We start from the raw sequence: 26,601 nt of genomic DNA on the forward strand, positions 1-26,601 counted from the left end.
ACAATATAAGCTTATTTTACATTTTACTCATTTTCACCCATCCTTTGGATGATATAATTTCTTGCCAGTTGTGATGTAACTTTAGCCTACAATGGCATCACTTCCAGTATTATGGTGGCCAAAAGGTAGCAGGTTAAGTTAAAGATAAAGCGGTTGTGGGTTGGTTTGGGTAGTACAGGGTCGGAACTAGAGGCACATGCCTCGGGTGCATTTGTGGGTGCAACTATTAGGAACAGAGTTAGAGAGCGGGGGTCATAGAGGCTGTGGGGACTGACAGGGGTTTGCCCTTAGACCAGCGATCCCCTACCAGTGGCTCGGGGGCAACATGTTGCTCACCACCCCCTTTGATGTTGCTCCTAGTGGCCAAAAAGAAGGTGCCCATATTCACATTTCTGGTGAGGAGACAAGTTTTGGAAACACAGAGATGCAGTTTTACTGCAATCAAAGCCTTCTGCAGGCCAGCAGTCCACATGGGGCTACCAAATAGCCAATCACAGTTCTTTTTTGGCACCCCCAAAGAAAGTTTTTCATGATTGGATGGCTCACAAATAAAGAAGGAAAAGTTTAAGGATCCCTGCCCTAGAACGACTGAGGTGGGTTGGAGTTGAGTGGGGTCGGCACAGGCAGGGTGCTGGGCCAAGTGGGTATTGCTTGGACACTGTTACTACTTGGCCTGGTACTGGGGTAGTGGATCCCTGTGGGTAAAAATGCAGATGCGTCTGTACAAATGTCTGATGTGTCAGGGCAGATTTTTTTCGTATATACACATTATTGGGTACAATAATGTTAGTGTTCACCCTTAAAATACAGATACACCCATATATCTTTTTGCCTTCGGCAAGTCATATCCCCTTTATTTGGCTTTGGCATCAGCACAGACATCCCTGGCTAAATAGCAAGCCAATTAGCGTGAGGGTTTTATAGCAAAGAAGTCTTCTTGGAATGAATCTTCCCTTTTTCCATCATTCCGAATCCTGCTAGAATTTACGCAGTGTCTCGCTGAATACCAGGAATCATGGAACCGGCCATAGAGGAGCCAAGTCTTGGTGCTAATAAATTTCAGTGCCTCGGACGCAGCAGCTGGTTTTGTTCAGAGAACAAGTAAGTGGCTGTTATTTAGAGCCATCAGAGAATGCTATATTATTATATATATCATATATATTCTATCATATCTGTGTGCATAAGGCATACATCAGCACTCCTCAGCCCGCATAAAGCTTTCCATATACCTGAGGTCGACCGTCCCATAGGGGGCACCGTGACATAGGCGCTAAGCAATGCAGATGGATTGCGTTTTACGTGGACAGGATCGTTCAGTGAATACCTTAACCGTGTTGGATAAATGATAGCAGAACTGAGCACGACCCTGCTCCCCACGCAGTCCGACCCAAAAATCTTGGCCTTTTTTTATGGATTTTTTTTTTTTTGGAATCGCTTTTTTATAATTACTTATTATCATTATTTTGTAATTTTGAAACATATTTGGTGTCGGTCTCGCGTCGCCCCCCCCCCCCCCCCCCCCTCTGTAGTTAAATTCACACATCCAACTTATTTAACTTAATGCCGCCATTTAAGAACAGATTTACATTCCTGCATGTGCGTTCTATCCAGGGACGGAGCCGGCCGGGGCGGCAGTCGTTCCTTATTGGCTGAAACAGAATTTCCTTGTAAAGCTAAAGAAATAGCTTGCATGTGGCTCTTGACAGACAACCAGTATAATTATATTTTTTTTTTGGGTGTGACTTTGTTCTTACCATGACGACGGCAAATTAAAAGCGCGCCCCCCCCTCCCCCTTCGAAAGCTGAGAGTTAGGATAGAAGTATGGATGCTATGCATAAAATGCTGGAATTTCTTTTGTTTAGAAGAGGAGATGATTAAGTAAATGGAGACCCATCATCTTCTAAACACTCATTATGGGGTGAAATGGTCACGTTGTTGCGTAACTGAGTCTGAAAGGTCTTGTTCTGCTGTAGGGGAATTCCTAGGAGCATATAGCGTTCTGTTCTGGAGCCTGATGGTGCCATACTCATGCCTCCTATATCCCTTTAACCAGGTCTTATCATATCCTTATATTATACAGACCGCTCTGCGGGGGTCGAACTTGGGATCCCTGGAGATCCCTGCGCTACACCCACAGGCCCCGCCTTCCCCCTGCAGTGCATCATGTAAATGTGGGGGTTGCCACCCAGCAGGTATTTCATCAGCCTACAGGTAGCTAGTAAATCATCAGCTGAGGATGAGGCCAGTAATGCCCCAATCCCCACTCCCATCACATCTAGTTCTGCTCCCAATTTAGGGTTGCCATCTTTTTTATTGAAACTGGCCTGGGTGGGACTGTGAGGGGAAGGGTTGTGGTGTAAATGGGTAGACCAATGATGTCACAGGGGCAGAGTTATGATGTCAAGGGGATGAAGTCGAGCCAACAATTGTGAAGTGTTTGGTAAGTATTCTAGCTAGGAATGAGAGAAAGCGGAGGATTGGAGGTGGGCAGGGGGTGGATTTCCTTATTAGAAATGTACTTGCAGGTAAATCCGTAATACTGGCCCCGGCCTTGGCTGTTATTTTGCTGGCTAGGCTGGGGAAACACTGACCAGGTGGCAACCCTAACCCAATCCCTTACCCCCTTTACACCTGCACCCAACTTTCAGATACGTGAGGCAGCAAGCCCCACCCACACCAGGCTTGCTTAACTCCTCTAATTCTGGAGCACTGAATCCAGGTTTCTGGCAGATCGGTCAAGGCCCCAGTTTTGTCTTGCATAGGGGTTTGGGCAACATAGAGCAATTAAATAAAGGGGTATATTTCCCACCATTTTTTTAAAAAGTCGGACTTTTTAGCTATAGCCCTTATGCACCCAAGTCATGCACTTTTCTGCCCAAACCCTACCCCTTTCTAAATAAGCCTCATTCTACACCTTCCAGCATTCAGAAATGGAAAATCTGGGGACGTCCACTTCGTGTCAATGTGCCCCTTCGCTTTTAAGGCTCTCACATTACATTGATTAGTTTTGACTTTTACAAATATTTGGAGGAATTCTGTGGATTTGTACATTCGATGTGCCTGAGGTCAAATACTTGTCACTTCTCGGATGGATTCGCTTTGATTTGCCCAAAAAGGGACAGTGCAGAGCAATTTGCCCCCTGTGGCAGATCCTGCCCACCTTTCCCCCCTCCCTGTGGTCCTTTACTTTCCCTACAGGCAGCAGGGAGTCATTTTTGTTTTGTCGGTCAGAATTTATTGCCCCCCCAGCAATAGCAATAACAGATTTTTTTAATTCCCTTTCTTTAAATACACCCAAAGTCTTAATAGCATAAGTGAATGATATTTCCCCTTTAAGCACATCCATATGTACGCTATATTTTTAGAAGCGAGTACGAATGCCAGGAATGAATTGTATCGCTGCCCAATGTGCAATCTGCAACCTGGGAGAAACCATTGTTACAGTACCCCAAGGACTCACAGTATCCAGCTCAGAGCACAAGTCCAATTGGGCATTTCTGATAAGGCCAAGTTGACATCTGCTACTGGAACTATGGGTGACTGCTACTGAAACAAGTTTCAAGGAGAGGAAGTCCTGTCCTTGGTGCGGATTTGCTGGCTGCTTTGTATTGTTCCACGGCAGTCCAGTATAAACCGTGGGTGGTGATGTGGGGGGATTTGGGCCCACCTTGCCATCTACTGACCAGTGTGGAAAGGGCAGATAAGGACTGTCTGGGTGTGACAGGGGTGAGGCCAGAAATGTCCCATTGTCTTCATTTTCAAATGTAGGGGGTATGAAAGCACCCCTTGTATTTATACATATATTGCATATATGGTTGGTGCAAACTCACTTATTAATAAATGCCCCCGATTTTCTATTTATGGGTTAATATCTATATAGCATGAGCTGGCGCTGAGCTTCTGGAATCTGCACATTCTGTACATTGTTGCCCCCCTAACCCGGCAATAAGTGCACTGACCTCCTCCCCGGTGGGAATCGCTGTGCTGTGGGGCGAATATGACAACAGGGCAGAAAGTAAGGTCACCAGCTGCAATTATTCAGTACGGGGACAGTTAAAGGGGACGTTCAGCCTTCTGTAGTCGGTGACATTAAAAGACAATCTTCAGTTCCTATATTATATATTTGACAGAGGGACTGCACTTTATTAACCCCCTATTTTCACCTAGAACTTTGCTGACCCACTTTGAATACAGGAATTCAAACCCACATCCTCACTACCTAATTCTATCCGAGGAACTTGACCCAATTTTTAAATCTATTTTTTTTAACGAGGTGCAAAATGGTGTATAGCAGCAGTTTAATGGCGTTAGACTCGCTGTGAGCCAGCACCTCAGGAGATCCCTCAGGGGCCAACAGCAATAACGCTGACCCAAACCGAGGTGTCAAAACTCAGTTCATGGGGAAGGAGGAACGTATTGTTAACATGGAATAGCTGGACAGTCTGACGGAATTTGGATGACTTTGAAAGTGCTCGTTTTGAATAGAAGAATCAGGAACACGTGTTTTTTAGTCTCATACTCACTTTTTATTTTCAAAGGGTTTTTATAGTTTGACTTGATTAGTCTCTGCGGTGCCATATGATTTGCCGCAGCCCAGAATGTGTGAACGATTAATGTTTGAGCTTGAGATTCTACAGACCTTGTTGGGTTACTCAGGCTTCATTCTACTTCAGTTTAACCCATTGGTTTGTAGAGAGAGGGTAGAAGCTGTCATAGACTTTCAGAGAGTGACCACAGAGGGACCCTGCCCAGACAGAGGGGAAGGTGAGGGGCACATACAGACTGAGGAACCACAGAGGGACCCTGCCCAGACAGAGGGGAAGGTGAGGGGCACATACAGACTGAGGAACCACAGAGGGACCCTGCCCAGACAGAGGGGAAGGTGAGGGGCACATACAGACTGAGGAACCACAGAGGGACCCTGCCCAGACAGAGGGGAAGGTGAGGGGCACATACAGACTGAGGAACCACAGAGGGACCCTGCCCAGACAGAGGGGAAGGTGAGGGGCACATACAGACTGAGGAACCACAGAGGGACCCTGCCCAGACAGAGGGGAAGGTGAGGGGCACATACAGACTGAGGAACCACAGAGGGACCCTGCCCAGACAGAGGGGAAGGTGAGGGGCACATACAGACTGAGGAACCACAGAAGGACCCTGCCCAGACATAGGGGAAGATGATGGGCACATACAGACTGAGGAACCACAGAGGGACCCTGCCCAGACAGAGGGGAAGATGAGGGGCACATACAGACTGAGGAACCACAGAGGGACCCTGCCCAGACATAGGGGAAGGTGAGGGGCACATACAGACTGAGGAACCACAGAGGGACCCTGCCCAGACAGAGGGGAAGGTGAGGGGCACATACAGACTGAGGAACCACAGAGGGACCCTGCCCAGACAGAGGGGAAGGTGAGGGGCACATACAGACTGAGGAACCACAGAGGGACCCTGCCCAGACAGAGGGGAAGGTGAGGGGCACATACAGACTGAGGAACCACAGAGGGACCCTGCCCAGACAGAGGGGAAGATGATGGGCACATACAGACTGAGGAACCACAGAGGGACCCTACCCAGACAGAGGGGAAGGTGAGGAAATTGGGAACTACAGGGGGTCATTTATCAACATTGGGCAAATTTGCCCATGGGAAGTAACCCATGGAAACCAAAATGTTTCATTCATTGTTCCTCCTGCAGCTGACTAGAAAAAGCCCATCACTGATTGGTTTCTATGGGTTACTGCATGTGGGCATATTTGCCCAGTGTTGATAAATGAGCCCCAGAGTCTTTTTATTAAACTAAAATAAATTCCACCATCAGCTGAAGGGTTAACGGCATTCTGGGTAATCTGTGTCTTGATTATAATAAACAAACTTCTGTGCATGATCTCGGGCACTGTCACGGGGGGAAAATGCCTTTGGCCTCTGGGTTGAACTCCATAGACAAACAATATATGATAGGGGAGAAGAATCGTGGGAACCTCAGGAATTTCAGAAAACTGTTACTGTTGGATATCTCCGAAAAGAGCAATAAAAATGGGCTGGAACCTTGTGTTGCTTTATCAAAGCGTTCCGTGTACTGGAACATTGGAATGTGGAGTCCGCTGCATACTGTACTGGTACGTACATCCCATCCCCGACGTGTTCTGCTGTCAGAGCCTCGGAGCACTAATTAAGGAGGTGACTTTGTCTGGGTTACAGCTGCTACAGGGATACCATCTTTTCTTTTTAATATTCCTATTTCATTTTCTTCTGTACTACTACTATTCTCTCACTAAATATGTGCACTTTTCATAACAATGTTTAAAGTTGTTTCCTTTTTTCTCTTCACTCAGCTGATTGATGTTGTTCTAAGGGTTAAGGGCAGGACTGCTGCTTACAATGGGGATCAGATAGGATCTGTGCCACTGTGACAGAATGCTCTGTTATACAGATAGCTAGAATCTCAGCCATAAAGCAGGGCAGGACTGCTGCTTACAATGGGTATCAGATAGGATCTGTGCCACTGTGACAGAATGCTCTGTTATACAGATAGCTAGAATCTCAGCCATAAAGCAGGGCAGGACTGCTGCTTACAATGGGTATCAGATAGGATCTGTGCCACTGTGACAGAATGCTCTGTTATACAGATAGCTAGAATCTCAGCCATAAAGCAGGGCAGGACTGCTGCTTACAATGGGTATCAGATAGGATCTGTGCCACTGTGACAGAATGCTCTGTTATACAGATAGCTAGAATCTCAGCCATAAAGCAGGGCAGGACTGCTGCTTACAATGGGGATCAGATAGGATCTGTGCCACTGTGACAGAATGCTCTGTTATACAGATAGCTAGAATCTCAGCCATAAAGCAGGGCAGGACTGCTGCTTACAATCGGTATCAGATGGGATCTGTGCCACTGTGACAGAATGCTCTGTTATACAGATAGCTAGAATCTCAGCCATAAAGCAGGGCAGGACTGCTGCTTACAATGGGTATCAGATAGGATCTGTGCCACTGTGACAGAATGCTCTGTTATACAGAGAGCTAGAATCTCAGCCATAAAGCAGGGCAGGACTGCTGCTTACAATGGGTATCAGATAGGATCTGTGCCACTGTGACAGAATGCTCTGTTATACAGAGAGCTAGAATCTCAGCCATAAAGCAGGACAGGACTGCTGCTTACAATGGGTATCAGATAGGATCTGTGCCACTGTGACAGAATGCTCTGTTATACAGATAGCTAGAATCTCAGCCATAAAGCAGGGCAGGACTGCTGCTTACAATGGGTATCAGATAGGATCTGTGCCACTGTGACAGAATGCTTTGTTATACAGATAGCTAGAATCTCAGCCATAAAGCAGGGCAGGACTGCTGCTTACAATGGGTATCAGATATGATCTGTGCCACTGTGACAGAATGCTCTGTTATACAGAGAGCTAGAATCTCAGCCATAAAGCAGGGCAGGACTGCTGCTTACAATCGGTATCAGATAGGATCTGTGCCACTGTGACAGAATGCTCTGTTATACAGAGAGCTAGAATCTCAGCCATAAAGCAGGACAGGACTGCTGCTTACAATGGGTATCAAATAGGATCTGTGCCACTGTGACAGAATGCTCTGTTATACAGATAGCTAGAATCTCAGCCATAAAGCAGGGCAGGACTGCTGCTTACAATGGGTATCAGATAGGATCTGTGCCACTGTGACAGAATGCTCTGTTATACAGATAGCTAGAATCTCAGCCATAAAGCAGGGCAGGACTGCTGCTTACAATGGGTATGAGATAGGATCTGTGCCACTGTGACAGAAATGCTTTGTTATACAGAGAGCTAGAATCTCAGCCATAAAGCAGGGCAGGACTGCTGCTTACAATGGGTATGAGATAGGATCTGTGCCACTGTGACAGAAATGCTTTGTTATACAGAGAGCTAGAATCTCAGCCATAAAGCAGGGCAGGACTGCTGCTTACAATGAGTATCAGATAGGATCTGTGCCACTGTGACAGAATGCTCTGTTATACAGATAGCTAGAATCTCAGCCATAAAGCAGGGCAGGACTGCTGCTTGCAACTGTGATGGTGGCACCAATCTCTCTAAAGTGCTGCGGAATATGTTGGCTCTGTATAAAAGAAGGAAATTAATAGCAACAGGTAGTTTAGTGGCAAGTTGCAGGATTGGTCTCAGTGCGCTTGATCTTGTTGGCCTAAAAATTCCATCATTTCAGCAGCAATCCAGCAACCCCCCAAGCTCTAGATACTGTAGCATGTTACAGTTCTTTTATCTCTGTGCATGTTTGCAATTTGTTTGTAATTAAATTTGAATTACTGCAGCCTTTACAGGTTTGTTTTCCATAACTTATAAAAGGGACATGTTTGGTTTATTACATTTGATTTCGCTTTTAAACATAGACTTTAGTGGCTTAACGAAGTTTCCCTTTTTTAAATAAAATGCCTGTTTTGACAGCTGTACACTTTTTTTTTTAAATTCCTCATTTGCTCGTGTTTAGGGCCCATATCCCTCCCACACACAGAGAAATAAACCAGAGTGTATCTTACCCCGGTGCTGCGCTTATGGCAGGGCACTTACCAGCTGTGCCATAGAGAACCATAACAACCTTTAGATTCTCTGTAAATCAGATTTCATAGCTCAGCATCTAAGCTGGAAGTGAATTCAGCATTGGTTGAGCAAGGTATAACAACGGGAATGGGCAAAAACAGCCAAAAGATAAAAGCCCACATGCTGCTTGCTGGGTATTTTATGATTCTAATTCCAAGGCACTACGTCCATTTTTTAATCACAGTTTCCATATGGAGAAACTTCCATTGACAAAGGATCCTATTAAAATGATGCTATCGTATAAAGAATCCTGCTGAGCCCTGTTAGTCAGGACGGGGCCATGAAAACCATTGCCTATAAGCCTTCAGTTGGACAGCTCTGCTTTAGAATATCAGTTTGATGTTGTATGTATTGTTACTATATCGGGATTGGGCCCTGAAGCTGATAACATTGATCCGTACATGTTTTCAAGGTCAACATCCATACCCTATGGACCCCTGCAGCAAGAAGGTTGCTGCAGAACAACTGCATGACTGGTGCCCATAAGAGCACTGTATTTTAGAAAGTATGCTCCTCCCCTTATATGAGCCACTCCCCTTCGTGTTCATAAAGAATCAGTGTAAATAATTCATAAAGAATATTCTGTGGTTGGCACAGAATAGTCACAATATTTAGAAGATAGTGCTCTTGTAGCATATTAGCTATACATACACAATGAGGCGTTAATTGCTTCACTTGCAAAGACCAATCCCAAACATCAACTGTAAAAACCATTTAGTTTCAAAAGGTCTTGAATTATTGTCATGTCTTAAGAGGAGTAGAGAGTGATCCCATATACACTGTTTAAGGTACCATCTAGAACAGGGGTGGCCAGACATAGGTACTGTAGGCAGAGTATGGCACATACAGCCAGCATAGGGCAGGTAGAGTATGGCACACACAGGTAGCATAGGTCAGGGAGGGTATGGCACACACAGGAAGGGTAGGGCAGGCAGAGTATGGCACACACAGTCAGGGTAGGGCAGGCAGAGTATGGCACACACAGGCAGGGTAGGGCAGGCAGAGTATGGCACACAGAGGCATCATAGGGAAGGCAGAGTATGGCACACACAGGCAGGGTAGGACAGGCAGAGTATGGCACACACAGACAGCATAGGACAGGCAGAGTGCTGCCTGTGTGTGCCATACTCTGCTTGCCCTATGCTGCTTGTGGGAGGTGAACCTGGCAGGGGTTTGTTGTGGGAGTTTGTTAGCAGTTGGAAATAGCCATTAAATGGTCCCTAAGGTGTGTAATTATGTACTGGGGGTTGCTCTGCTATCCACAGGGAAGGAGGAGGCATATGGAATTTAAGGATATATCTTAATATGACATAATTCTTTCACATATGAATGATCGTTGATATCCCCACAGTAAGGACCAAGCATTTGGGATTTTGCTGTGCTACCACCATTGTGATAAAATAGGTGTGGTTTGAAGTGGGTGTGGTTTCAAAAAGGGGAGTGGTCAAAACTAGCTTCCATTAGCGGCCCTCCACCATGTATGCTAGAGAAATTCCGGCCCTCGGCACTGTAGAAGTTGGACAGCACTGTGGTAGATAGTTTCAAGAAAGGGTTGGGTGCCTGAAAAGAACATTCTTAGAATAAAGGTGGTCTAATGCCTAATTATTAGTGCTACACCAGTGCCACCTGTACCCACTGATGGTGGCCCCGGGCATGCAGCAAACTGTGTATATCTGTGTAGCAACTGAGGATTGTCGTAATTTTGTACTGACTAGAACATCATAAACCAACTTCTATCCCCGCTGAGTGTCTTTTAACATAAGCAGCCTGCATTAGCAGTGGATGGTTTATTACTTTTTTTGGAATCTGTACAAATATTTACTTGTTCCTCTTCATTATTGCAGTTTGATTAATTGAGGAAAAGATACCGAGTGAAATTGAGTAACTCACCTAATCCTTCTTTGTTGTTTGAAGGGTACAGTTCCATCAACAGAAGCACGCATGTGGAATTATCCAGTGGATAAAATAATCCCTGCTCTCTTCTTTGGAACTGAGAAATCTGTCATGGGAGGCATTTCTCCTGTTAACCCCAGATTAATCTAGGTATGTCTTAAAGGAGAAGGAAAGTTAAAATCACTGGGGGTGCCAAATGTTAGGCAGTGATTATAATCTCTTGCCGGATACCCCAGGCCGGTGCTCCTGAAAACTGCACTGGTGTAGGGTACTTCTGAAGGAACTCTACATCACAATCTTCTTCTGCTTCCTGGATCTTAAGAAGCTTTGGGGTTCTGCAGTAGTAACCCCGGGCCGGTGCACTTTTCAGCAAACAAGAACCCCATCCAGGGCATATCAGGTAAGTGTTTTTTATCACTGGGGGTACCTAACATTTCTTCAAAATGTCCTCTTTGTATCTCATGGGAACCAGGTAAAATCAGGATAAATAATTGTGGCAAATCATCTGGGATAAAATGGACGATCATCTTTGCTTTTGACCTTCTTGTTTTATTGGTTGTTCCCCTTTGTGTTGCTGACCTTTCGCCTTTGTGTTGCAGACTGTCGCCTCTTGTGTTGCAGACTGTCGCCTCTTGTGTTGCAGACTGTCGCCTCTTGTGTTGCAGACTGTCGCCTCTTGTGTTGCAGACTGTCGCCTCTTGTGTTGCAGACTGTCGCCTCTTGTGTTGCAGACTGTCGCCTCTTGTGTTGCAGACTGTCGCCTCTTGTGTTGCAGACTGTCGCCTCTTGTGTTGCAGACTGTCGCCTCTTGTGTTGCAGACTGTCGCCTCTTGTGTTGCAGACTGTCGCCTCTTGTGTTGCAGACTGTCGCCTCTTGTGTTGCAGACTGTCGCCTCTTGTGTTGCAGACTGTCGCCTCTTGTGTTACTAGCTATTGCCCCTTTTGTGTCACTGGCTGTTGCCCCTTTTGTGTCACTGGCTGTTGCCCCTGTTGTGCAACTGAATATTGCCCCTCTTGTGCAACTGAATATTGCCCCTCTTGTGCAACTGAATATTGCCCCTCTTGTGTTGCCAACTGTTGGCTCTGTGTTGATGACTGTTGGCCTTTGTGTTGAAGACTTTTACTACTTGTGTCACTTAGTGCTCCTGTTGTGTTGCAGCAGGGATGGCCAGACCATTTTCATCGGCGTTCGACCGATGACCAGAGAATGCGGAAGTGCAGCGTGAATGCGTACGCATGGTGCGTTGTGTACGTACACATTCACGCAGCACTTCCACATCCCCGGCTTCATCGCGGTCCACCAGAAATCCACGGGGGATCAACTGGTGGCCTGCGATCGACGTATTGGCCACCCCTGTGTTACAGACTGCTGACTCTTGTGAAACTGACTGTTGCCCCTGTTGTGTAGCTGAATATTGCCCCTATTGTATTACTGACTGTAGCCTTTGTGTTAAAGTCCTTGGGTTACTGACATCCCTTTGTATTACTGAATGTTGCCTCTTTGTGTTACTTTTGCCCTTGTGTTTCTGACTGTTGCCTAGATTGTGTATCCAATTGTTGGGTAATGTTTAAGATGGTTTTAAAGGAGAACTAAACCCTAAAACTCAATATGGCTAGAAATGCCGTATTTTAAAGGGTAATTTTTTTTATTTGTTTTACAAAAATCAAACAAGACAACAAAATAAAACATGAGTATTGCTATATATTTTGTTACAATAAATCAATACGAAGTATTGCAGTGTGCATCATTTCCATACATACTAAAGTTATCTATTGCTGGTGGCAAACATATTTATTGAATTGGTGTGCTGATGTGGTTGGTGATAGTCTATGGTAAAACTACGGGCCCTCAGGATCTGTGTTGCACCAGTCACTCCACACTTTCTCAAATTTGTCCATCGCACCCCTTGTTTCGTATGTAAGTTTAATGAGCGGGAGGGCATTATCTACAAGCTGCCTCCAGTAGTTCAATGAAGGTAAGTTATTCCCCATTCCATAAGAGTACGGAATCTAATTCTGGCTGCATTGGTAGACAGGATGTCATCAATAACCCCCAATAGGCAGACTACAGGGTCAACTATTTGAGGAGTGCCCAATTCTTGAGCCAGTGTGCCCATTACATCCTTCCAAAATCTATTTATAGGGGGACATGCCCAGATCATATGGGTAAAATTAGCTCCAGGGGTATCGCATCGGGGGCAAAGGTCATTCTGTCTTTTGCCTATTTCCAACAGCTTCAAGGGAGTTATATAGATCTGGTGAAGGGATCTGTATTGAACCAGCCTATCCTTAATTGAGATTAAGTAGTCGTAAGCTGTGTCTATGGCTTCTTCCCATTGGTCTTCCTGTAGACTTGGAATAGCTTGAACCCAGAGTTGGTAAGCATGGGTAAAAGGTATTGGGAGACTCTCCATTACATTTTTGTATAGGTTGGATAGCAGTTTTTTTTGGTGTGGGAGAATACAGGGTGTCCTCGAGAGAGGTAGCCACCTTTATAAGGGAGAGGGAATGAAACTGGGCTTGGAAGGCGTGGCGGAGTTGGAGGTATCTAAACAGTTGGATCCGCTGATCAGGTACCCTCTCCTGTAGGGTTTGGAGGGTTGGAAAATGGTCTTCCGAAAGGAGGTCAGATAGATTTTTAATACCTAGGCGGGCCCAGTATATAACATTGGGTAGGTCGTACAGTTGCTGGAGGAATTTATTTTTCCATAAAGGGAGGTATGGTGAGGGGTATGGGAGCGGGCGGCCCAATAGTTTTAATGCACTGGTGCATGCTTGGTGTGGGGTTTTCTGAGTATCCGGAAGGGTGGCCATGTCAGAGACATGCCTGTAGGGTTAGGTACCCAAACCTTCAAGTGAGTGAAGGATTGATGCTTGGAGCGGCATGTTGGGGTTATATGGGTTGGGTGAGAGGCACCACTGTAAGTAGTATATCTGTGAGGCCAAGTAATAAAAGTAAAAATGGGGGAGTCCCAATCCTCCTTTCTCTATAGGGGATGTTAGTCTTTCCCAGGAGATGCGGGGTGGTTTGTTTGCTCATATTAATGGGTTAATTATCGCATTCAGCTTTTTAAATACAGAGCGCGGAATTGTGTATGGAGCGTTGTGCAGGATGTATAAGAACTTTGGTAGATATATCATTTTGATTATATTAACGCTACCCCACATTGAGAGTGGCCGTTTCTAGAAATGCCGTATTTTATATACTGAACGTAGCCATCCTAATGGTTCAGCATCTCATAGTAATAATGATCTATACTTTCAAAGCTGGTTTCAAAGCCATGCAGTAATAATCTGTATTATTTACTAATCAGCCTTATATAGTGACATTTATATACAGTATATTGTAAGTATTCCATATGTACAGTATACTTATGTAGTTAAGTTTTAGTTCTTTCAAAATATGCTTAGAATGTATTTCTGCCTATATATCTGTGTGGTTCCCTTGGGCAGAATGATTCCAGTTTCCTAACCAATGATTTGCCAGGATGGAAGAATTTCAGCCTATCAACTGCCAGAGCAAAATATCACATTCTAAATCAGAAAAATACCAAATGGTTTGCCAGACTGGGGAAATCCTGCCCTGCCCTGTGCCAAAGCAAACAGTAATCACAAGGTTATAATACCTGAGGAAGAGAGGAGGGGTGTTTCTCTTATAGGTTTGTTTATAGATGCAATTTGGACCATGGAAACCTAATGCCTTTGCCAAAAACTGGGTAATATCAAATGAATGCTGGGCATATACAGATTCTTTAAACTATGACAGGTTCAATCATGTCCTCTGACAGATGCTTGAAATGTGAAATTTGTAAAATGATCTACAGTTGTAATTGGTTTTCCACATGATGCATTAACTCCTTCATAGATTAACTACACCACAAAGCAGAGGTCTTAAGATTTGTAATGCTCAGGTTCAGTCTTTGCAATTGGAGAATCCAAAACTGTATTTAGGGAAAGTGCTATCCCTGCTATCCCACAGCCCCAGTCCCTTCCCAGAGGCTATTATCCCCCCACTGCTACTATAGGCACCATCTCTCCCTACTATACCTGCTATCCCACAGCCCCAGTCCCTTCCCAGAGGCTATTATCCCCCCACTGCTACTATAGGCACCATCTCTCCCTACTATACCTGCTATCCCACAGCCCCAGTCCCTTCCCAGAGGCTATTATCCCCCCACTGCTACTATAGGCACCATCTCTCCCTACTATACCTGCTATCCCACAGCCCCAGTCCCTTCCCAGAGGCTATTATCCCCCCACTGCTACTATAGGCACCATCTCTCCCTACTATACCTGCTATCCCACAGCCCCAGTCCCTTCCCAGAGGCTATTATCCCACTGCTACTATAGGCACCATCTCTCCCTACTATACCTGCAATCCCACAGCCACAGTCCCTTCCCAGAGGCTATTATCCCCCCCACTGCTACTATAGGCACCATCTCTCCCTACTATACCTGCTATCCCACAGCCACAGTCCCTTCCCAGAGGCTATTATCCCCCCCACTGCTACTATAGGCACCATCTCTCCCTACTATACCTGCTATCCCACAGCCCCAGTCCCTTCCCAGAGGCTATTATCCCCCCACTGCTACTATAGGCACCATCTCTCCCTACTATACCTGCTATCCCACAGCCCCAGTCCCTTCCCAGAGGCTATTATCCCCCCACTGCTACTATAGGCACCATCTCTCCCTACTATACCTGCTATCCCACAGCCCCAGTCCCTTCCCAGAGGCTATTATCCCCCCACTGCTACTATAGGCACCATCTCTCCCTACTATACCTGCTATCCCACAGCCCCAGTCCCTTCCCAGAGGCTATTATCCCCCCACTGCTACTATAGGCACCATCTCTCCCTACTATACCTGCTATCCCACAGCCCCAGTCCCTTCCCAGAGGCTATTATCCCACTGCTACTATAGGCACCATCTCTCCCTACTATACCTGCTATCCCACAGCCACAGTCCCTTCCCAGAGGCTATTATCCCCCCACTGCTACTATAGGCACCATCTCTCCCTACTATACCTGCTATCCCACAGCCACAGTCCTTCCCAGAGGCTATTATCCCCCCACTGCTACTATAGGCACCATCTCTCCCTACTATATCTGCTATCCCACAGCCACAATCCCTTCCCAGAGGCTATTATCCCACTGCTACTATAGGCACCATCTCTCCCTACTATCCCTGCTATCCCACAGCCCCAGTCCCTTCCCAGAGGCTATTATCCCCCACTGCTACTATAGGCACCATCTCTCCCTACTATATCTGCTATCCCACAGCCACAATCCCTTCCCAGAGGCTATTATCCCACTGCTACTATAGGCACCATCTCTCCCTACTATACCTGCTATCCCACAGCCACAGTCCCTTCCCAGAGGCTATTATCCCCCCACTGCTACTATAGGCACCATCTCTCCCTACTATACCTGCTATCCCACAGCCCCAGTCCCTTCCCAGAGGCTATTATCCCACTGCTACTATAGGCACCATCTCTCCCTACTATACCTGCTATCCCACAGCCACAGTCCCTTCCCAGAGGCTATTATCCCCCCACTGCTACTATAGGCACCATCTCTCCCTACTATACCTGCTATCCCACAGCCCCAGTCCCTTCCCAGAGGCTATTATCCCCCCACTGCTACTACAGGCACCATCTCTCCCTACTATACCTGCTATCCCACAGCCCCAGTCCCTTCCCAGAGGCTATTATCCCCCCACTGCTACTACAGGCACCATCTCTCCCTACTATACCTGCTATCCCACAGCCACAGTCCCTTCCCAGAGGCTATTATCCCACTGCTACTATAGGCACCATCTCTCCCTACTATACCTGCTATCCCACAGCCACAGTCCCTTCCCAGAGGCTATTATCCCCCCACTGCTACTATAGGCACCATCTCTCCCTACTATACCTGCTATCCCACAGCCCCAGTCCCTTCCCAGAGGCTATTATCCCCCCACTGCTACTATAGGCACCATCTCTCCCTACTATACCTGCTATCCCACAGCCACAGTCCCTTCCCAGAGGCTAATATCCCACTGCTACTATAGGCACCATCTCTCCCTACTATACCTGCTATCCCACAGCCCCAGTCCCTTCCCAGAGGCTATTATCCCCCCACTGCTACTATAGGCACCATCTCTCCCTACTATACCTGCTATCCCACAGCCACAGTCCCTTCCCAGAGGCTATTATCCCACTGCTACTATAGGCACCATCTCTCCCTACTATACCTGCTATCCCACAGCCACAGTCCCTTCCCAGAGGCTATTATCCCACTGCTACTATAGGCACCATCTCTCCCTACTATACCTGCTATCCCACAGCCCCAGTCCCTTCCCAGAGGCTATTATCCCACTGCTACTATAGGCACCATCTCTCCCTACTATACCTGCTATCCCACAGCCACAGAATGACTGATGACTGGTGTATTTGCAGCAGGCAGCCCCAGTGCTTAGTGGGTTAAAGGAATCAGAGCTTTGCCTACTCACAAACTTTCAGTTCAGGCTGCTTGGATTCAAATATAACATAGCTGCTGCCTTGTCTGGTTTGTGTAATGAGAGGCAGGCAGGTTGGCCAAACAGCGGTCCGTCTGTCTTGTTTAATATTAGAGGGCAGTTCGCGCAAAATTTGGCACCGCACGCGGCGTCTCGCTCTCGTTCCGGAGTCTTTCATGTCTTGTAAATGTCTTTACAAGCTGTGCACTTGTAGCGTTTAAAACACCTTGGCGTGGGTTCAACCTGGAAAGTACTCTATGAAATAATTATTATTTGGGTAATAGAAATGGCTTTATCGCTATTGTGATTTGGTCTAAAAAATGTCTAGGACTTGCCAGAAGAGGAATAATAATAAAAAAAAAATACAAATGTGTATAGAAAGGAGCTTTTCTTGCATCCTGCGTCTAGTCTATACGACACACAGCTGGCAAACTCATCTGCCTCATTCACTGCGCACTCTCTGCCATTAAACCTCTCCACTCTCCCCTCGAATCACATTTCAGACCCTTACACTTGACTATACAGTAGTATTCAGTCTGTTTGCCATTGAGCTACAAATACCCTTTAGTCCTGTCATCCAATAAACAATACGACAGCTGCTGCCCATATACAGATGCTTGTATATATATATTTGTGTGTGTGCGTAATAAGCTCTTTATACCGCCCACCCATAACTTTAAATGCGTAATACTGTTCTATTAAAGCCAACTGGCATACAGGGCGATTCCTATAGGTTTGCAAACCCTTGGCATTGCACTTTCACAGACTTCATGGCAATCACCATGGCCCTGCTAGTGCAATTGTGGGTATATATAACATATAACAGACTTTTGGTTCTGTGTACAGAATAAGGTACATCCCTACACTACCATGATTGGGAAAATGCAAGAAGATGGAGGCACAGTGCCCTGTTCTCTGGGGGATACCCCCCCCATTTTGGCTTTTATTGTGCTTAAAAAAAAAAAGCAGTTAAATAGATAAAAGAACCTAATCTTTAACTACCAGCATCCTCCTGTCCTGACCAGTCTTGTGGTGTCCTTCTTGAGATGATGCCATACACTAGATATGGTCATTTGACCTTTCCATCTAGAGTCAGCAGGTCTTCCGGGGGTATAGCAGCCCTATACATAATGTGCAACATTTCTACCCTAATCCGTGGGCAAGTGTAAAGGTGGCCATACATGGGCCGACTCTAGCTGCCGATATCGATCCCTTAGACCGATTTGGCAGCTTATCAGCCCGTGTAGGGGCACTAACGACGGGCCTGGCCGACCGACATCTGGCCTGAACTTGGGCAGATCTTGATCGGGCAGGTTTAAAAATCAGTCAGATCGGGGACTGCATCAGCTCATTGATATACCCGCCTATACCCTTTGTTCTAATTCTAATTGGCCTTGGGGCTAAATGACCAAATTAGCCCGATATCGCCCACCCATAGGTGGGGATATCAGGAGAAGATCCGCTCGCTTGGCGTGTATGGCCACCTTAAGGCGTGAATCGGCCATTAGAGTCCATTTTTTGAAAGCCTACCTGAAAGGGCCGCTTCAGCCCCCACAAGGCCTAAACAATTCTCTTTTATTGTAGGAGTTGCTGGCAACCATGTCAGTGAAGCTGAGGTTCAGTTCTCCCAGCGACGGCCTCGGAGGAGTCGGCAGGAGCAGGTCCTTCGCTGGCTTCAGCACGTTACAAGTCCGAAAGACCTCGTAAGTAACGCAATTTGATTGTGGGCCCAGCTTTGCTCTGCTATAAATGTCTTTTCTGAGACGTTCAGTCTTGGAAAACATTACAGCCAGTGTGATTGTTTCTCATTTTATTTTATTGGATCCACATGAATGTTCTTGATGGGAATTGATGTGATTGATGGACTCTGGGGCCCGTAAAGTCTCCTTTTTTTCCCCTCAGTCTCTTATAAAGCTTTCCCTTTCTCCAGAGCTTCTGTAGCATAGTGCTGACTCTCAGCAGCAAATATAATCTCTCTATCTGTGCCCCATAATAATGTGTAATGTTGCATATATTAGCAATAGGTGATGTGCTTAAAAGTGCAACTTTGTCTGTGTCTCATTTTTTTACACTAGAAAGCAACAATGCTGACCTACTTTATGGCTGAGATTCTAGCTATCTGTATAACAGAGCATTCTGTCACAGTGGCACAGATCCTATCTGATACCCATTGTAAGCAGCAGTCCTGCCCTGCTTTATGGCTGAGATTCTAGCTATCTGTATAACAGAGCATTCTGTCACAGTGGCACAGATCCTATCTGATCCCCATTGTAAGCAGCAGTCCTGCCCTGCTTTATGGCTGAGATTCTAGCTATCTGTATAACAGAGCATTCTGTCGCAGTGGCACAGATCCTATCTGATCCCCATTGTAAGCAGCAGTCCTGCCCTGCTTTATGGCTGAGATTCTAGCTATCTGTATAAAGCTGGCCATACACGTGGCGATCTCACGATGTTTCGTACGACCGTCGGTCGCACGAAACATCGTCAGATCCGCCACACACCATTCAGGGCTGAATCGGCAGGTAAGGAGGTAGAAACAATAGGATTTCTACCTCCTTCTGCCGATTCAGCTCTGAAGGGAGAATTTTGGTCAGGCGCCTTCTATGGCGCCCGATCAAAATTTTCTAACTTGGCCGATCGGCGAGCCGACCGATTTCAGCAGCTTCCTGCGATATCGGTCGGCTCGCTGACATGCCATACACGCACCGATTATCGTACGAAACGAGGTTTCGTACGATAATATCGGTGCGTGTATGGCCACCTTTACAGAGCATTCTGTCACAGTGGCACAGATCCTATCTGGCACCCATTGTAAGCAGCAGTCCTGCCCTGCTTTATGGCTGAGATTCTAGCTCTCTGTATAACAGCATTCTGTCACAGTGGCACAGATCCCATTGTAAAGAGCTAGCTGTTGTTAATTAGAAGTAGTTATAAGTTATAAGATTGTATCTAAATATATAAATCATATTGAGGCAGAACACTATTGGTCTATATTCTAATAAAGGTGTACATAGCAAAGAAGTTGCTGATATGACAAAGCTCTGTATGAAGTAATGTCCAGTGGGCTGGAGAGATATATTGTAGATTGATACTCAGCATGAAGTCTGCAAAAACAATAAACTGGCCGACCAGCCAGGAAACCTCTAGCGAATGATCTATGGGACATTATGGAGAAACATGAATCATGTAACGGGTTCTCCAGACTCCGTTAAAAGCAATGGAAGTGAAAGCAGCTTCTTTTCCATCTGAAGCTGATTGCGAGTGAGATAGAAAGCAGTTGCCTTTAATGGCCACTGTGCCTGTGTTTGCATTCCATAAAGCCTACAAGATTATCTAAAGGGGATATGGGGTGTGAATATGAAAAATGGTCTGTCCATAAACTATAAGGAAGCTTACAAATGTGTTTGGTATCTGTCAAGTGATAGGACATATGTATTTAAAATGGAGATAACAAATGTCTGTATTCCCCGAGTGATCCAATTCCTTCTTTCCAACAGACAGTCCCTCCGCAGAAGTTCGGTGAGGTCCAAAGTATTGGCAAAATCCGACAAGCTCTACCCCTCTCTGCGCAAAGGTTCAATCCCACTGGACCCCCATCCACACCAAGTCAAGAAGATATTTGAGGCTCTAAGGAAAGGCCTTAAGTACGTAATGCCAGTTCCATTATGAGTCCATAGATTTAAATGTGAATATCATTTACTGGAAGATGGCATGTGTATGTATATACTGTAAATGCACATATAAATCTAATGCATGGATCCCCAAATGTTTTTTACTTGTGAGCCAAACTCAGATGTAAAAAGTGTAGATGAGCCACGCAAGCATGAAATTGTTCTTTGGTGATGCCAAATAAAGACTGTAATTGGCTGTCTGTGAGGACTTCTCACCTGCAGAAGGCTCTGCTTGTAGTAAAACTGTGCCAAAACGTGCCTCCAAGTCAGAAATGTAAATATAGGCACCTACTTTGTGGCCACTTGGAGCAATATCAAATAGGGTGGTGGCCAATATGTTGCTCAAGAGCCACTGGTTGGAGATCACTGGTCTAATTCGCTGAGACAGAGTGCAGTCTCGGAAGGTGAAGACCACATTGGTGAATTGATATGGTCCTCTCCCGACACAAGCTCACAAGCATTCACATTTGTGTTTTAGTGCAGTTGTGTTTCACTGAGAAAGCAGCTGCTGTTACAGCCCTTATCTCATTGTGACACCCGATTGTGGTATGTTACACTGCGAGATGAGGCTTTGGATATGACTGCAGGAACCAGTGCCCCTATTTGATAATGTCCTTCCAGTCCTTCCTTCCTCCGCTTTTATTTTAATCATTGCGTCCTTCACTTTCTGCTGAAGCAGTGAGCGAGGGCCATATGTAGGGGAACATAACACTGTAGGGATCAAAGCTGGACCAATAACATGTTAAACTGGAAAGAAGACCTGAACCCCAAACGTCAGTTAAATTGCCATAACTGCCCTGATTTTCTAAAGCACCACATGTGGCCCACCAAAAAGTTTTTTGTGGCCCCCAGTCTTTTCAAATGCCCCATAGACTTCAACGTGTGACATCAGCATTGTACTACAGGGCAATGAATGGCAAACCTGTTGTCATGGGTGGTATGGATAGAACTAAACAAGCCTCCTTGATGCACAAAATGGTTAGTTGACCAAAAATCTCTGGTGCCCATTATGAGGCATACACACAAGCACAGGCAAAGTTTACCCAATCCCTGGTATTCTTATGAACCAATCAGCAGTTGGCTTTTACTGATTTAATGCAGTTAGACTAATGAAAGCAAACATCTAACTGGTGGCTAAGAATTACAAAGGTAAGACATGTTTTGCCAATGATTTTGCCCCAAAGTAGTTGTGATATAATTTCTAAGACATGTCTGGCCAAGGGAGTGTCTTTTTGAAGGAAGCACTCTCGCAGCCTGAACCGCAAGCAGCTAAGGGTGTGTGTGTATATATATATAATATATGAAGGGTTAATGTAATGTACTAACGTACTTGGCATATTTTGCAGTGAGTACCTCGAGGAACATCAAACACAGCTGGATTTCCTGGCCGGCCAACAGAAAGACATTAAGAGAAACTCGAGGCTGGTAAGCTGAAAGGACTTTTCGTAAAACATGTAAAATTCTTGGGCGCCAGCGAGCTCTCCATTAAGTGAGCACAACACATCGGAGAATTCTCTGGCGCTTAGGTATCATTGCAATGCCCTGGATCTGCCAGAGAATGATAATTGGTACCGTTCATCTATAGGATTGAATAGAACCAGAGCTGCATTTTCTATACAGGCACCTAAGGGCAGCAGCTTTATTGGGGTGTTTGTAGAAACAAAATGTTTGGGTGATATTTAATTTATAACTCCTGATTACTGGCTTAGTATATCAGTGTTTGGGTTTACATTGCCTTTAATCTTGTCATGCAGAATAGCATATATGCTCTGAAAAGGTTCTACTCTTGAGGCATAGAACATCTATATGACAGAAATATACTGACAGGCTTTTTATCGTTTCAGGCCTATTTCTATGACCTGGACAAGGTAATTACCCTTCGTTCTGCTATTTTCTCGCTTCTCTCGTTCTTCCCAGTAACTTCCTGTTGTGCCGAATTCTGTCTCCCATCTGGTGTGTGTAAAAGCCTATCCACTCATGTAAATACATCAGCCCAGGGGAAGATACAGACCACATGGCCCTTTCTATATAGCTGGCCTTCTATATATGTCACATTGGCGTGTTGTTATAATGTGGCCTGTGAGGCCAGAGTGCAGCACGATATTCCTTTCACTTGTACGCAATCTGATGCCGCTCACTCTTTCTTTATCCCTTTTATTCCTCTATTAATCAGCACCTCACTTCTTATCCTCAAACAGTCTTCATGCTACCGGCCATAGCAACCTTCCATGCTACCGGCCATAGCAACCTTCCATGCTACCGGCCATAGCAACCTTCTGCTGCAGCTTGAAGGGAAAGTTGTGGTGTTACGCAGACGCAGCGTATGCACATAAATATGCTCAATTTGCGAATATGCCATATTTAAAAAACTTTAATGACATTTACACTGCGTTTAATGTTTGCACATTAAATGCCCCAGCCGTGTCCAGCTTTCTAAATATAAACATGAGCAGAGCAAATTCGCTGTGCAAGTAATTCTGTGCTGTGCGAATTTTATAAATGACCCCCACTGCCTTATTATTCCTGGGTTCCTACTGTATTAAACACAAGTGAATTCCTTTACAGGTATGGGATCCCTTATCCAGAAACCCGTTATCTATAAAGCTCCGAATTACGGAGACTCCATTTTAATCAAATAATACAGATTAAAACTGATTTCCTTTTTCTTTGTAGTTATATAACAGTACCATGTAATTTATCCCAACTAAGATATAAATATTCCTTATTGGATGCAAAACAACCCTATTGGGTTTAATTAATGTTTTATTGATTTTTTAGTAGACTTAAGGTATGAAGGTCCAAATTACGGAAAGATCCCTTATCTGGAATACCCTTGGTCCTGAGCATTCTGTATAACGGGTCCTATACCTGTACTGAGTTGGCCCTTACCACAACTGCAGGAAGTCTGCTCCATATATTTATTAGCAAAGAAATCTTTCCTTATGTCCCTTTTCAGTTTTTACCTAGATGTTTCCCCTAAATACTCCCTTAAATACTTCCTTAATTCACTTGAATATGTATCTGTCTCTGTCAGCCCTTTTGGCATTTCTCTTCCAAACTGTCTTTTCTTCATTCCTAAAGGAGATTCGCTTAATTGAGCGGCACATCCGAAAGCTGGAATTTCACATTAGCAAGGTAAGATAATGAGAAAATGCTCATGTAATCATGTATTATAAGGTATAGTATATAAGGGCACAAGGCTGCAGGCTGGGTTATACAGGGAACTCTGAGTATCACTCGTGTATTATAAGGGATAATGTACCCCCTACTGTAAATGATAAGGATATTAGAAGTCACTGAGGGGTTCTGTGACCATATAAAGGCACAAGGCTGCAGGCTGAGTTATACAGGGAACTCTGAGTATCACTCATGTATTATAAGGGATAATGTACCCCCTACTGTAAATGATAAGGATATTAGAAGTCACTGGGGGGTTCTGTGCCCATATAAAGGCACAAGGCTGCAGGCTGAGTTATACAGGGAACTCTGAGTATCACTCATGTATTATAAGGGATAATGTACCCCCTACTGTAAATGATAAGGATATTAGAAGTCACTGAGGGGTTCTGTGCCCATATAAAGGCACAAGGCTGCAGGCTGAGTTATACAGGGAACTCTGAGTATCACTCATGTATTATAAGGGTTAATGTACTGTAAATGATAAACATATTGTGTGTTGGAAGATCTCTTTAGTACCAGAATCACCATGCTGTGGGATTTCCCTCCATGCTCCTATTTTACATCCTGATGTTTTATATAAAAGTGCTCAAAAAGATACATATGGATGCTTCAGCCATCTGCCTTTCTCATAACCGGCTGTACAAATGATACATTATAGTTACATATTTAAGTTGGGTTGACGAAAGACCAAAGTCCATCAAGTTTAACCCTTCAAAGCAGACTCCAGTGTACACACACAGACCCATACCAACCAATCTATACATTCGCATACATAAACCATACACACCAACATCAATACTAACTGTAGATATTAGTATCACAATAGCCTTGGATACTATGCTTGTTCAAGAACTCATCCAGGCCCCTCTTAAAGGCATTAACATAATCTGCCATTACCACATCACTGCCCTCGCCAAAAAATCCTTCATGGAACTTATAGTTTTGCACAATTTAGTGTCATCTGCAGAAACATATACAGTACTGTCTATGCCCACCCCCAGGTCATTAATAAACAAGTTAAAAAGCAAAGGACCAAGGACTGACCCCTGCGGTACTCCACTAACAACACTGGCCCAATTAGAAAGTGTTCCATTTACCCCACTCTTTGTAATCTATCCTTTAGCCAGTTCTCAAAGAAGGTACAAATATTATGTTTCAGGCCAGTACCCCTTAATGTTATTATTAACGTTCTGTGCGGTACTGTATAAGTCCAAGTAGATGACACCCACTGCCATCCCAGAGTGGAGATTCCTGCTCACCTCCTCATAAAAGGCAATTAATTTAGTCTGGTGAGATCTGTTACGCATAAAACCATGCTGGTACAAACTCACAGTAATGTGATTAGTAATGTAATCAAGTATCCTATCAAGGTTTCCTACCACTGATGTCAGACTAACAGGCCTATAGTTTTAAGGCTGAGAACGGAATCCCATTTTAAATAACGGCACCACATTAGCAATCCGCCAGTCTCTCGGCACCATGCCAGACCTCAGTGAATCCTGAAAAATTAAGTGAAGGGATTTGGCAATCACAGAGCTAAGCTCGTTTAATACCCTGGGATGAATACCGATCTATCCTGGACCTTTGTTTACTTTTACACGTCTCTCTTTAATTTCCTCCTGAGTGACCCATGCATCAGTAGTTATATTACTAGAATTGGGTCTATTAAAAGGGAAGCCTTCATTAGCTGGCTCCTCAGATGTATAGACAGATGAAAAATAAGAGTTCAGAATTTCAGCTTTTTCCCCGTTCTCATCAACCTACTGACCCCCTTGTGATAATAAGGGTCCCACCCCTTTTTGCTTCATTTTCTTACTATTTACATAATTAAAAAATAAATTTTGGATTCCTTTTACTCCTAGCTGCAATATCCCTTTCCATTTCTATTTTAGCTTGCCTGATAGCTTTTTTGCTGCCTTCTTGGTGTTCTTGCACCTGATAAAGTTCCTGCTATCCCAGCTAACTTGAATGCTTTAAAAGCACGTTTTTCTTACCAACCTCAACACTAACACTTTTATTTAGCCATAAAGGTTTTGCTTTGCAGTGTCTTTCCTTGCTTACAAGGGGAATATACTGACCTGTATACTTGCTAAGCAATATTTTAAAGATATTCCATTTTCCTTCTGTGTTTAACCCTGTGAAAAGCCTTTCGCAGTTGATACATTGCGGAGATCCCCTTATACTGGCTTAGTTATAGAGTTCATTCGCAATGAATGAGTTTAGCCTAAGAATATGCTGGGGTTCTGCAGGGCAGTAGAAGGTGTTTAAGCAACACACTCACCACAGGAGGCAGGCGTGACTGGAGATGACATATGGGCAAAACATGTCCCCACTGTAGGCTCACAAATAGCTTAAATACCTTCCGTGGGTTCCAGCCCCGTGACAGATTTGTAGGAATGAACTTTTTTATGCTTCTGTCTTTGTTTTTTTTAAGAGCAGCGTGTAGTTCAAATACATAATTAAATGCAGAAAAAGACCCCATATTATGAGGTCATTAATCCCATGTCATTTCCTCTTAAATAATGTTATTTTTTTATGTCATATAAAAGATGTGGTTTTCATACATGCAGTTTGAAAGTCCTTGCTCATCTAGTTCAGTACGACGCAGGCCTCCCCTGTCAGCACTCTTGTAAAGGTAAACTACACTTTGAAATTAAGACTCTGGGGGCTGTTGCCCTGCATTTCTGTGATTTCCATGGGTGTAAAACAGTCCTGCATTCCTCCCAGTGAATATAGTGCTGCCTGTGTACGACAGTGCT

General features: G+C 44.8%; 1 protein-coding gene across 3 annotated transcripts in view; it reads left to right on the forward strand.

The window, feature by feature from the left end:
- The window catches only part of ripor3 (RIPOR family member 3), an 87,373-nt gene that overhangs the window by 22,001 nt on the left and 38,771 nt on the right, over positions 1 to 26,601 (forward strand). For all 3 annotated transcript variants that reach the window (XM_031894640.1, XM_031894639.1, XM_031894638.1), the window contains exons 2-6: positions 18,576 to 18,694; positions 20,489 to 20,635; positions 22,009 to 22,087; positions 22,507 to 22,530; positions 23,744 to 23,797. In XM_031894640.1, coding sequence (XP_031750500.1) covers positions 18,591 to 18,694; positions 20,489 to 20,635; positions 22,009 to 22,087; positions 22,507 to 22,530; positions 23,744 to 23,797 — 408 coding nt within the window. In that variant the 5' untranslated portion in view covers positions 18,576 to 18,590. The remainder of the gene's footprint in view (positions 1 to 18,575; positions 18,695 to 20,488; positions 20,636 to 22,008; positions 22,088 to 22,506; positions 22,531 to 23,743; positions 23,798 to 26,601) is intronic.

The sequence above is a fragment of the Xenopus tropicalis genome, chromosome 10 (assembly GCF_000004195.4).
Source record: "Xenopus tropicalis strain Nigerian chromosome 10, UCB_Xtro_10.0, whole genome shotgun sequence".
Classification (NCBI taxonomy): domain Eukaryota; kingdom Metazoa; phylum Chordata; class Amphibia; order Anura; family Pipidae; genus Xenopus; species Xenopus tropicalis.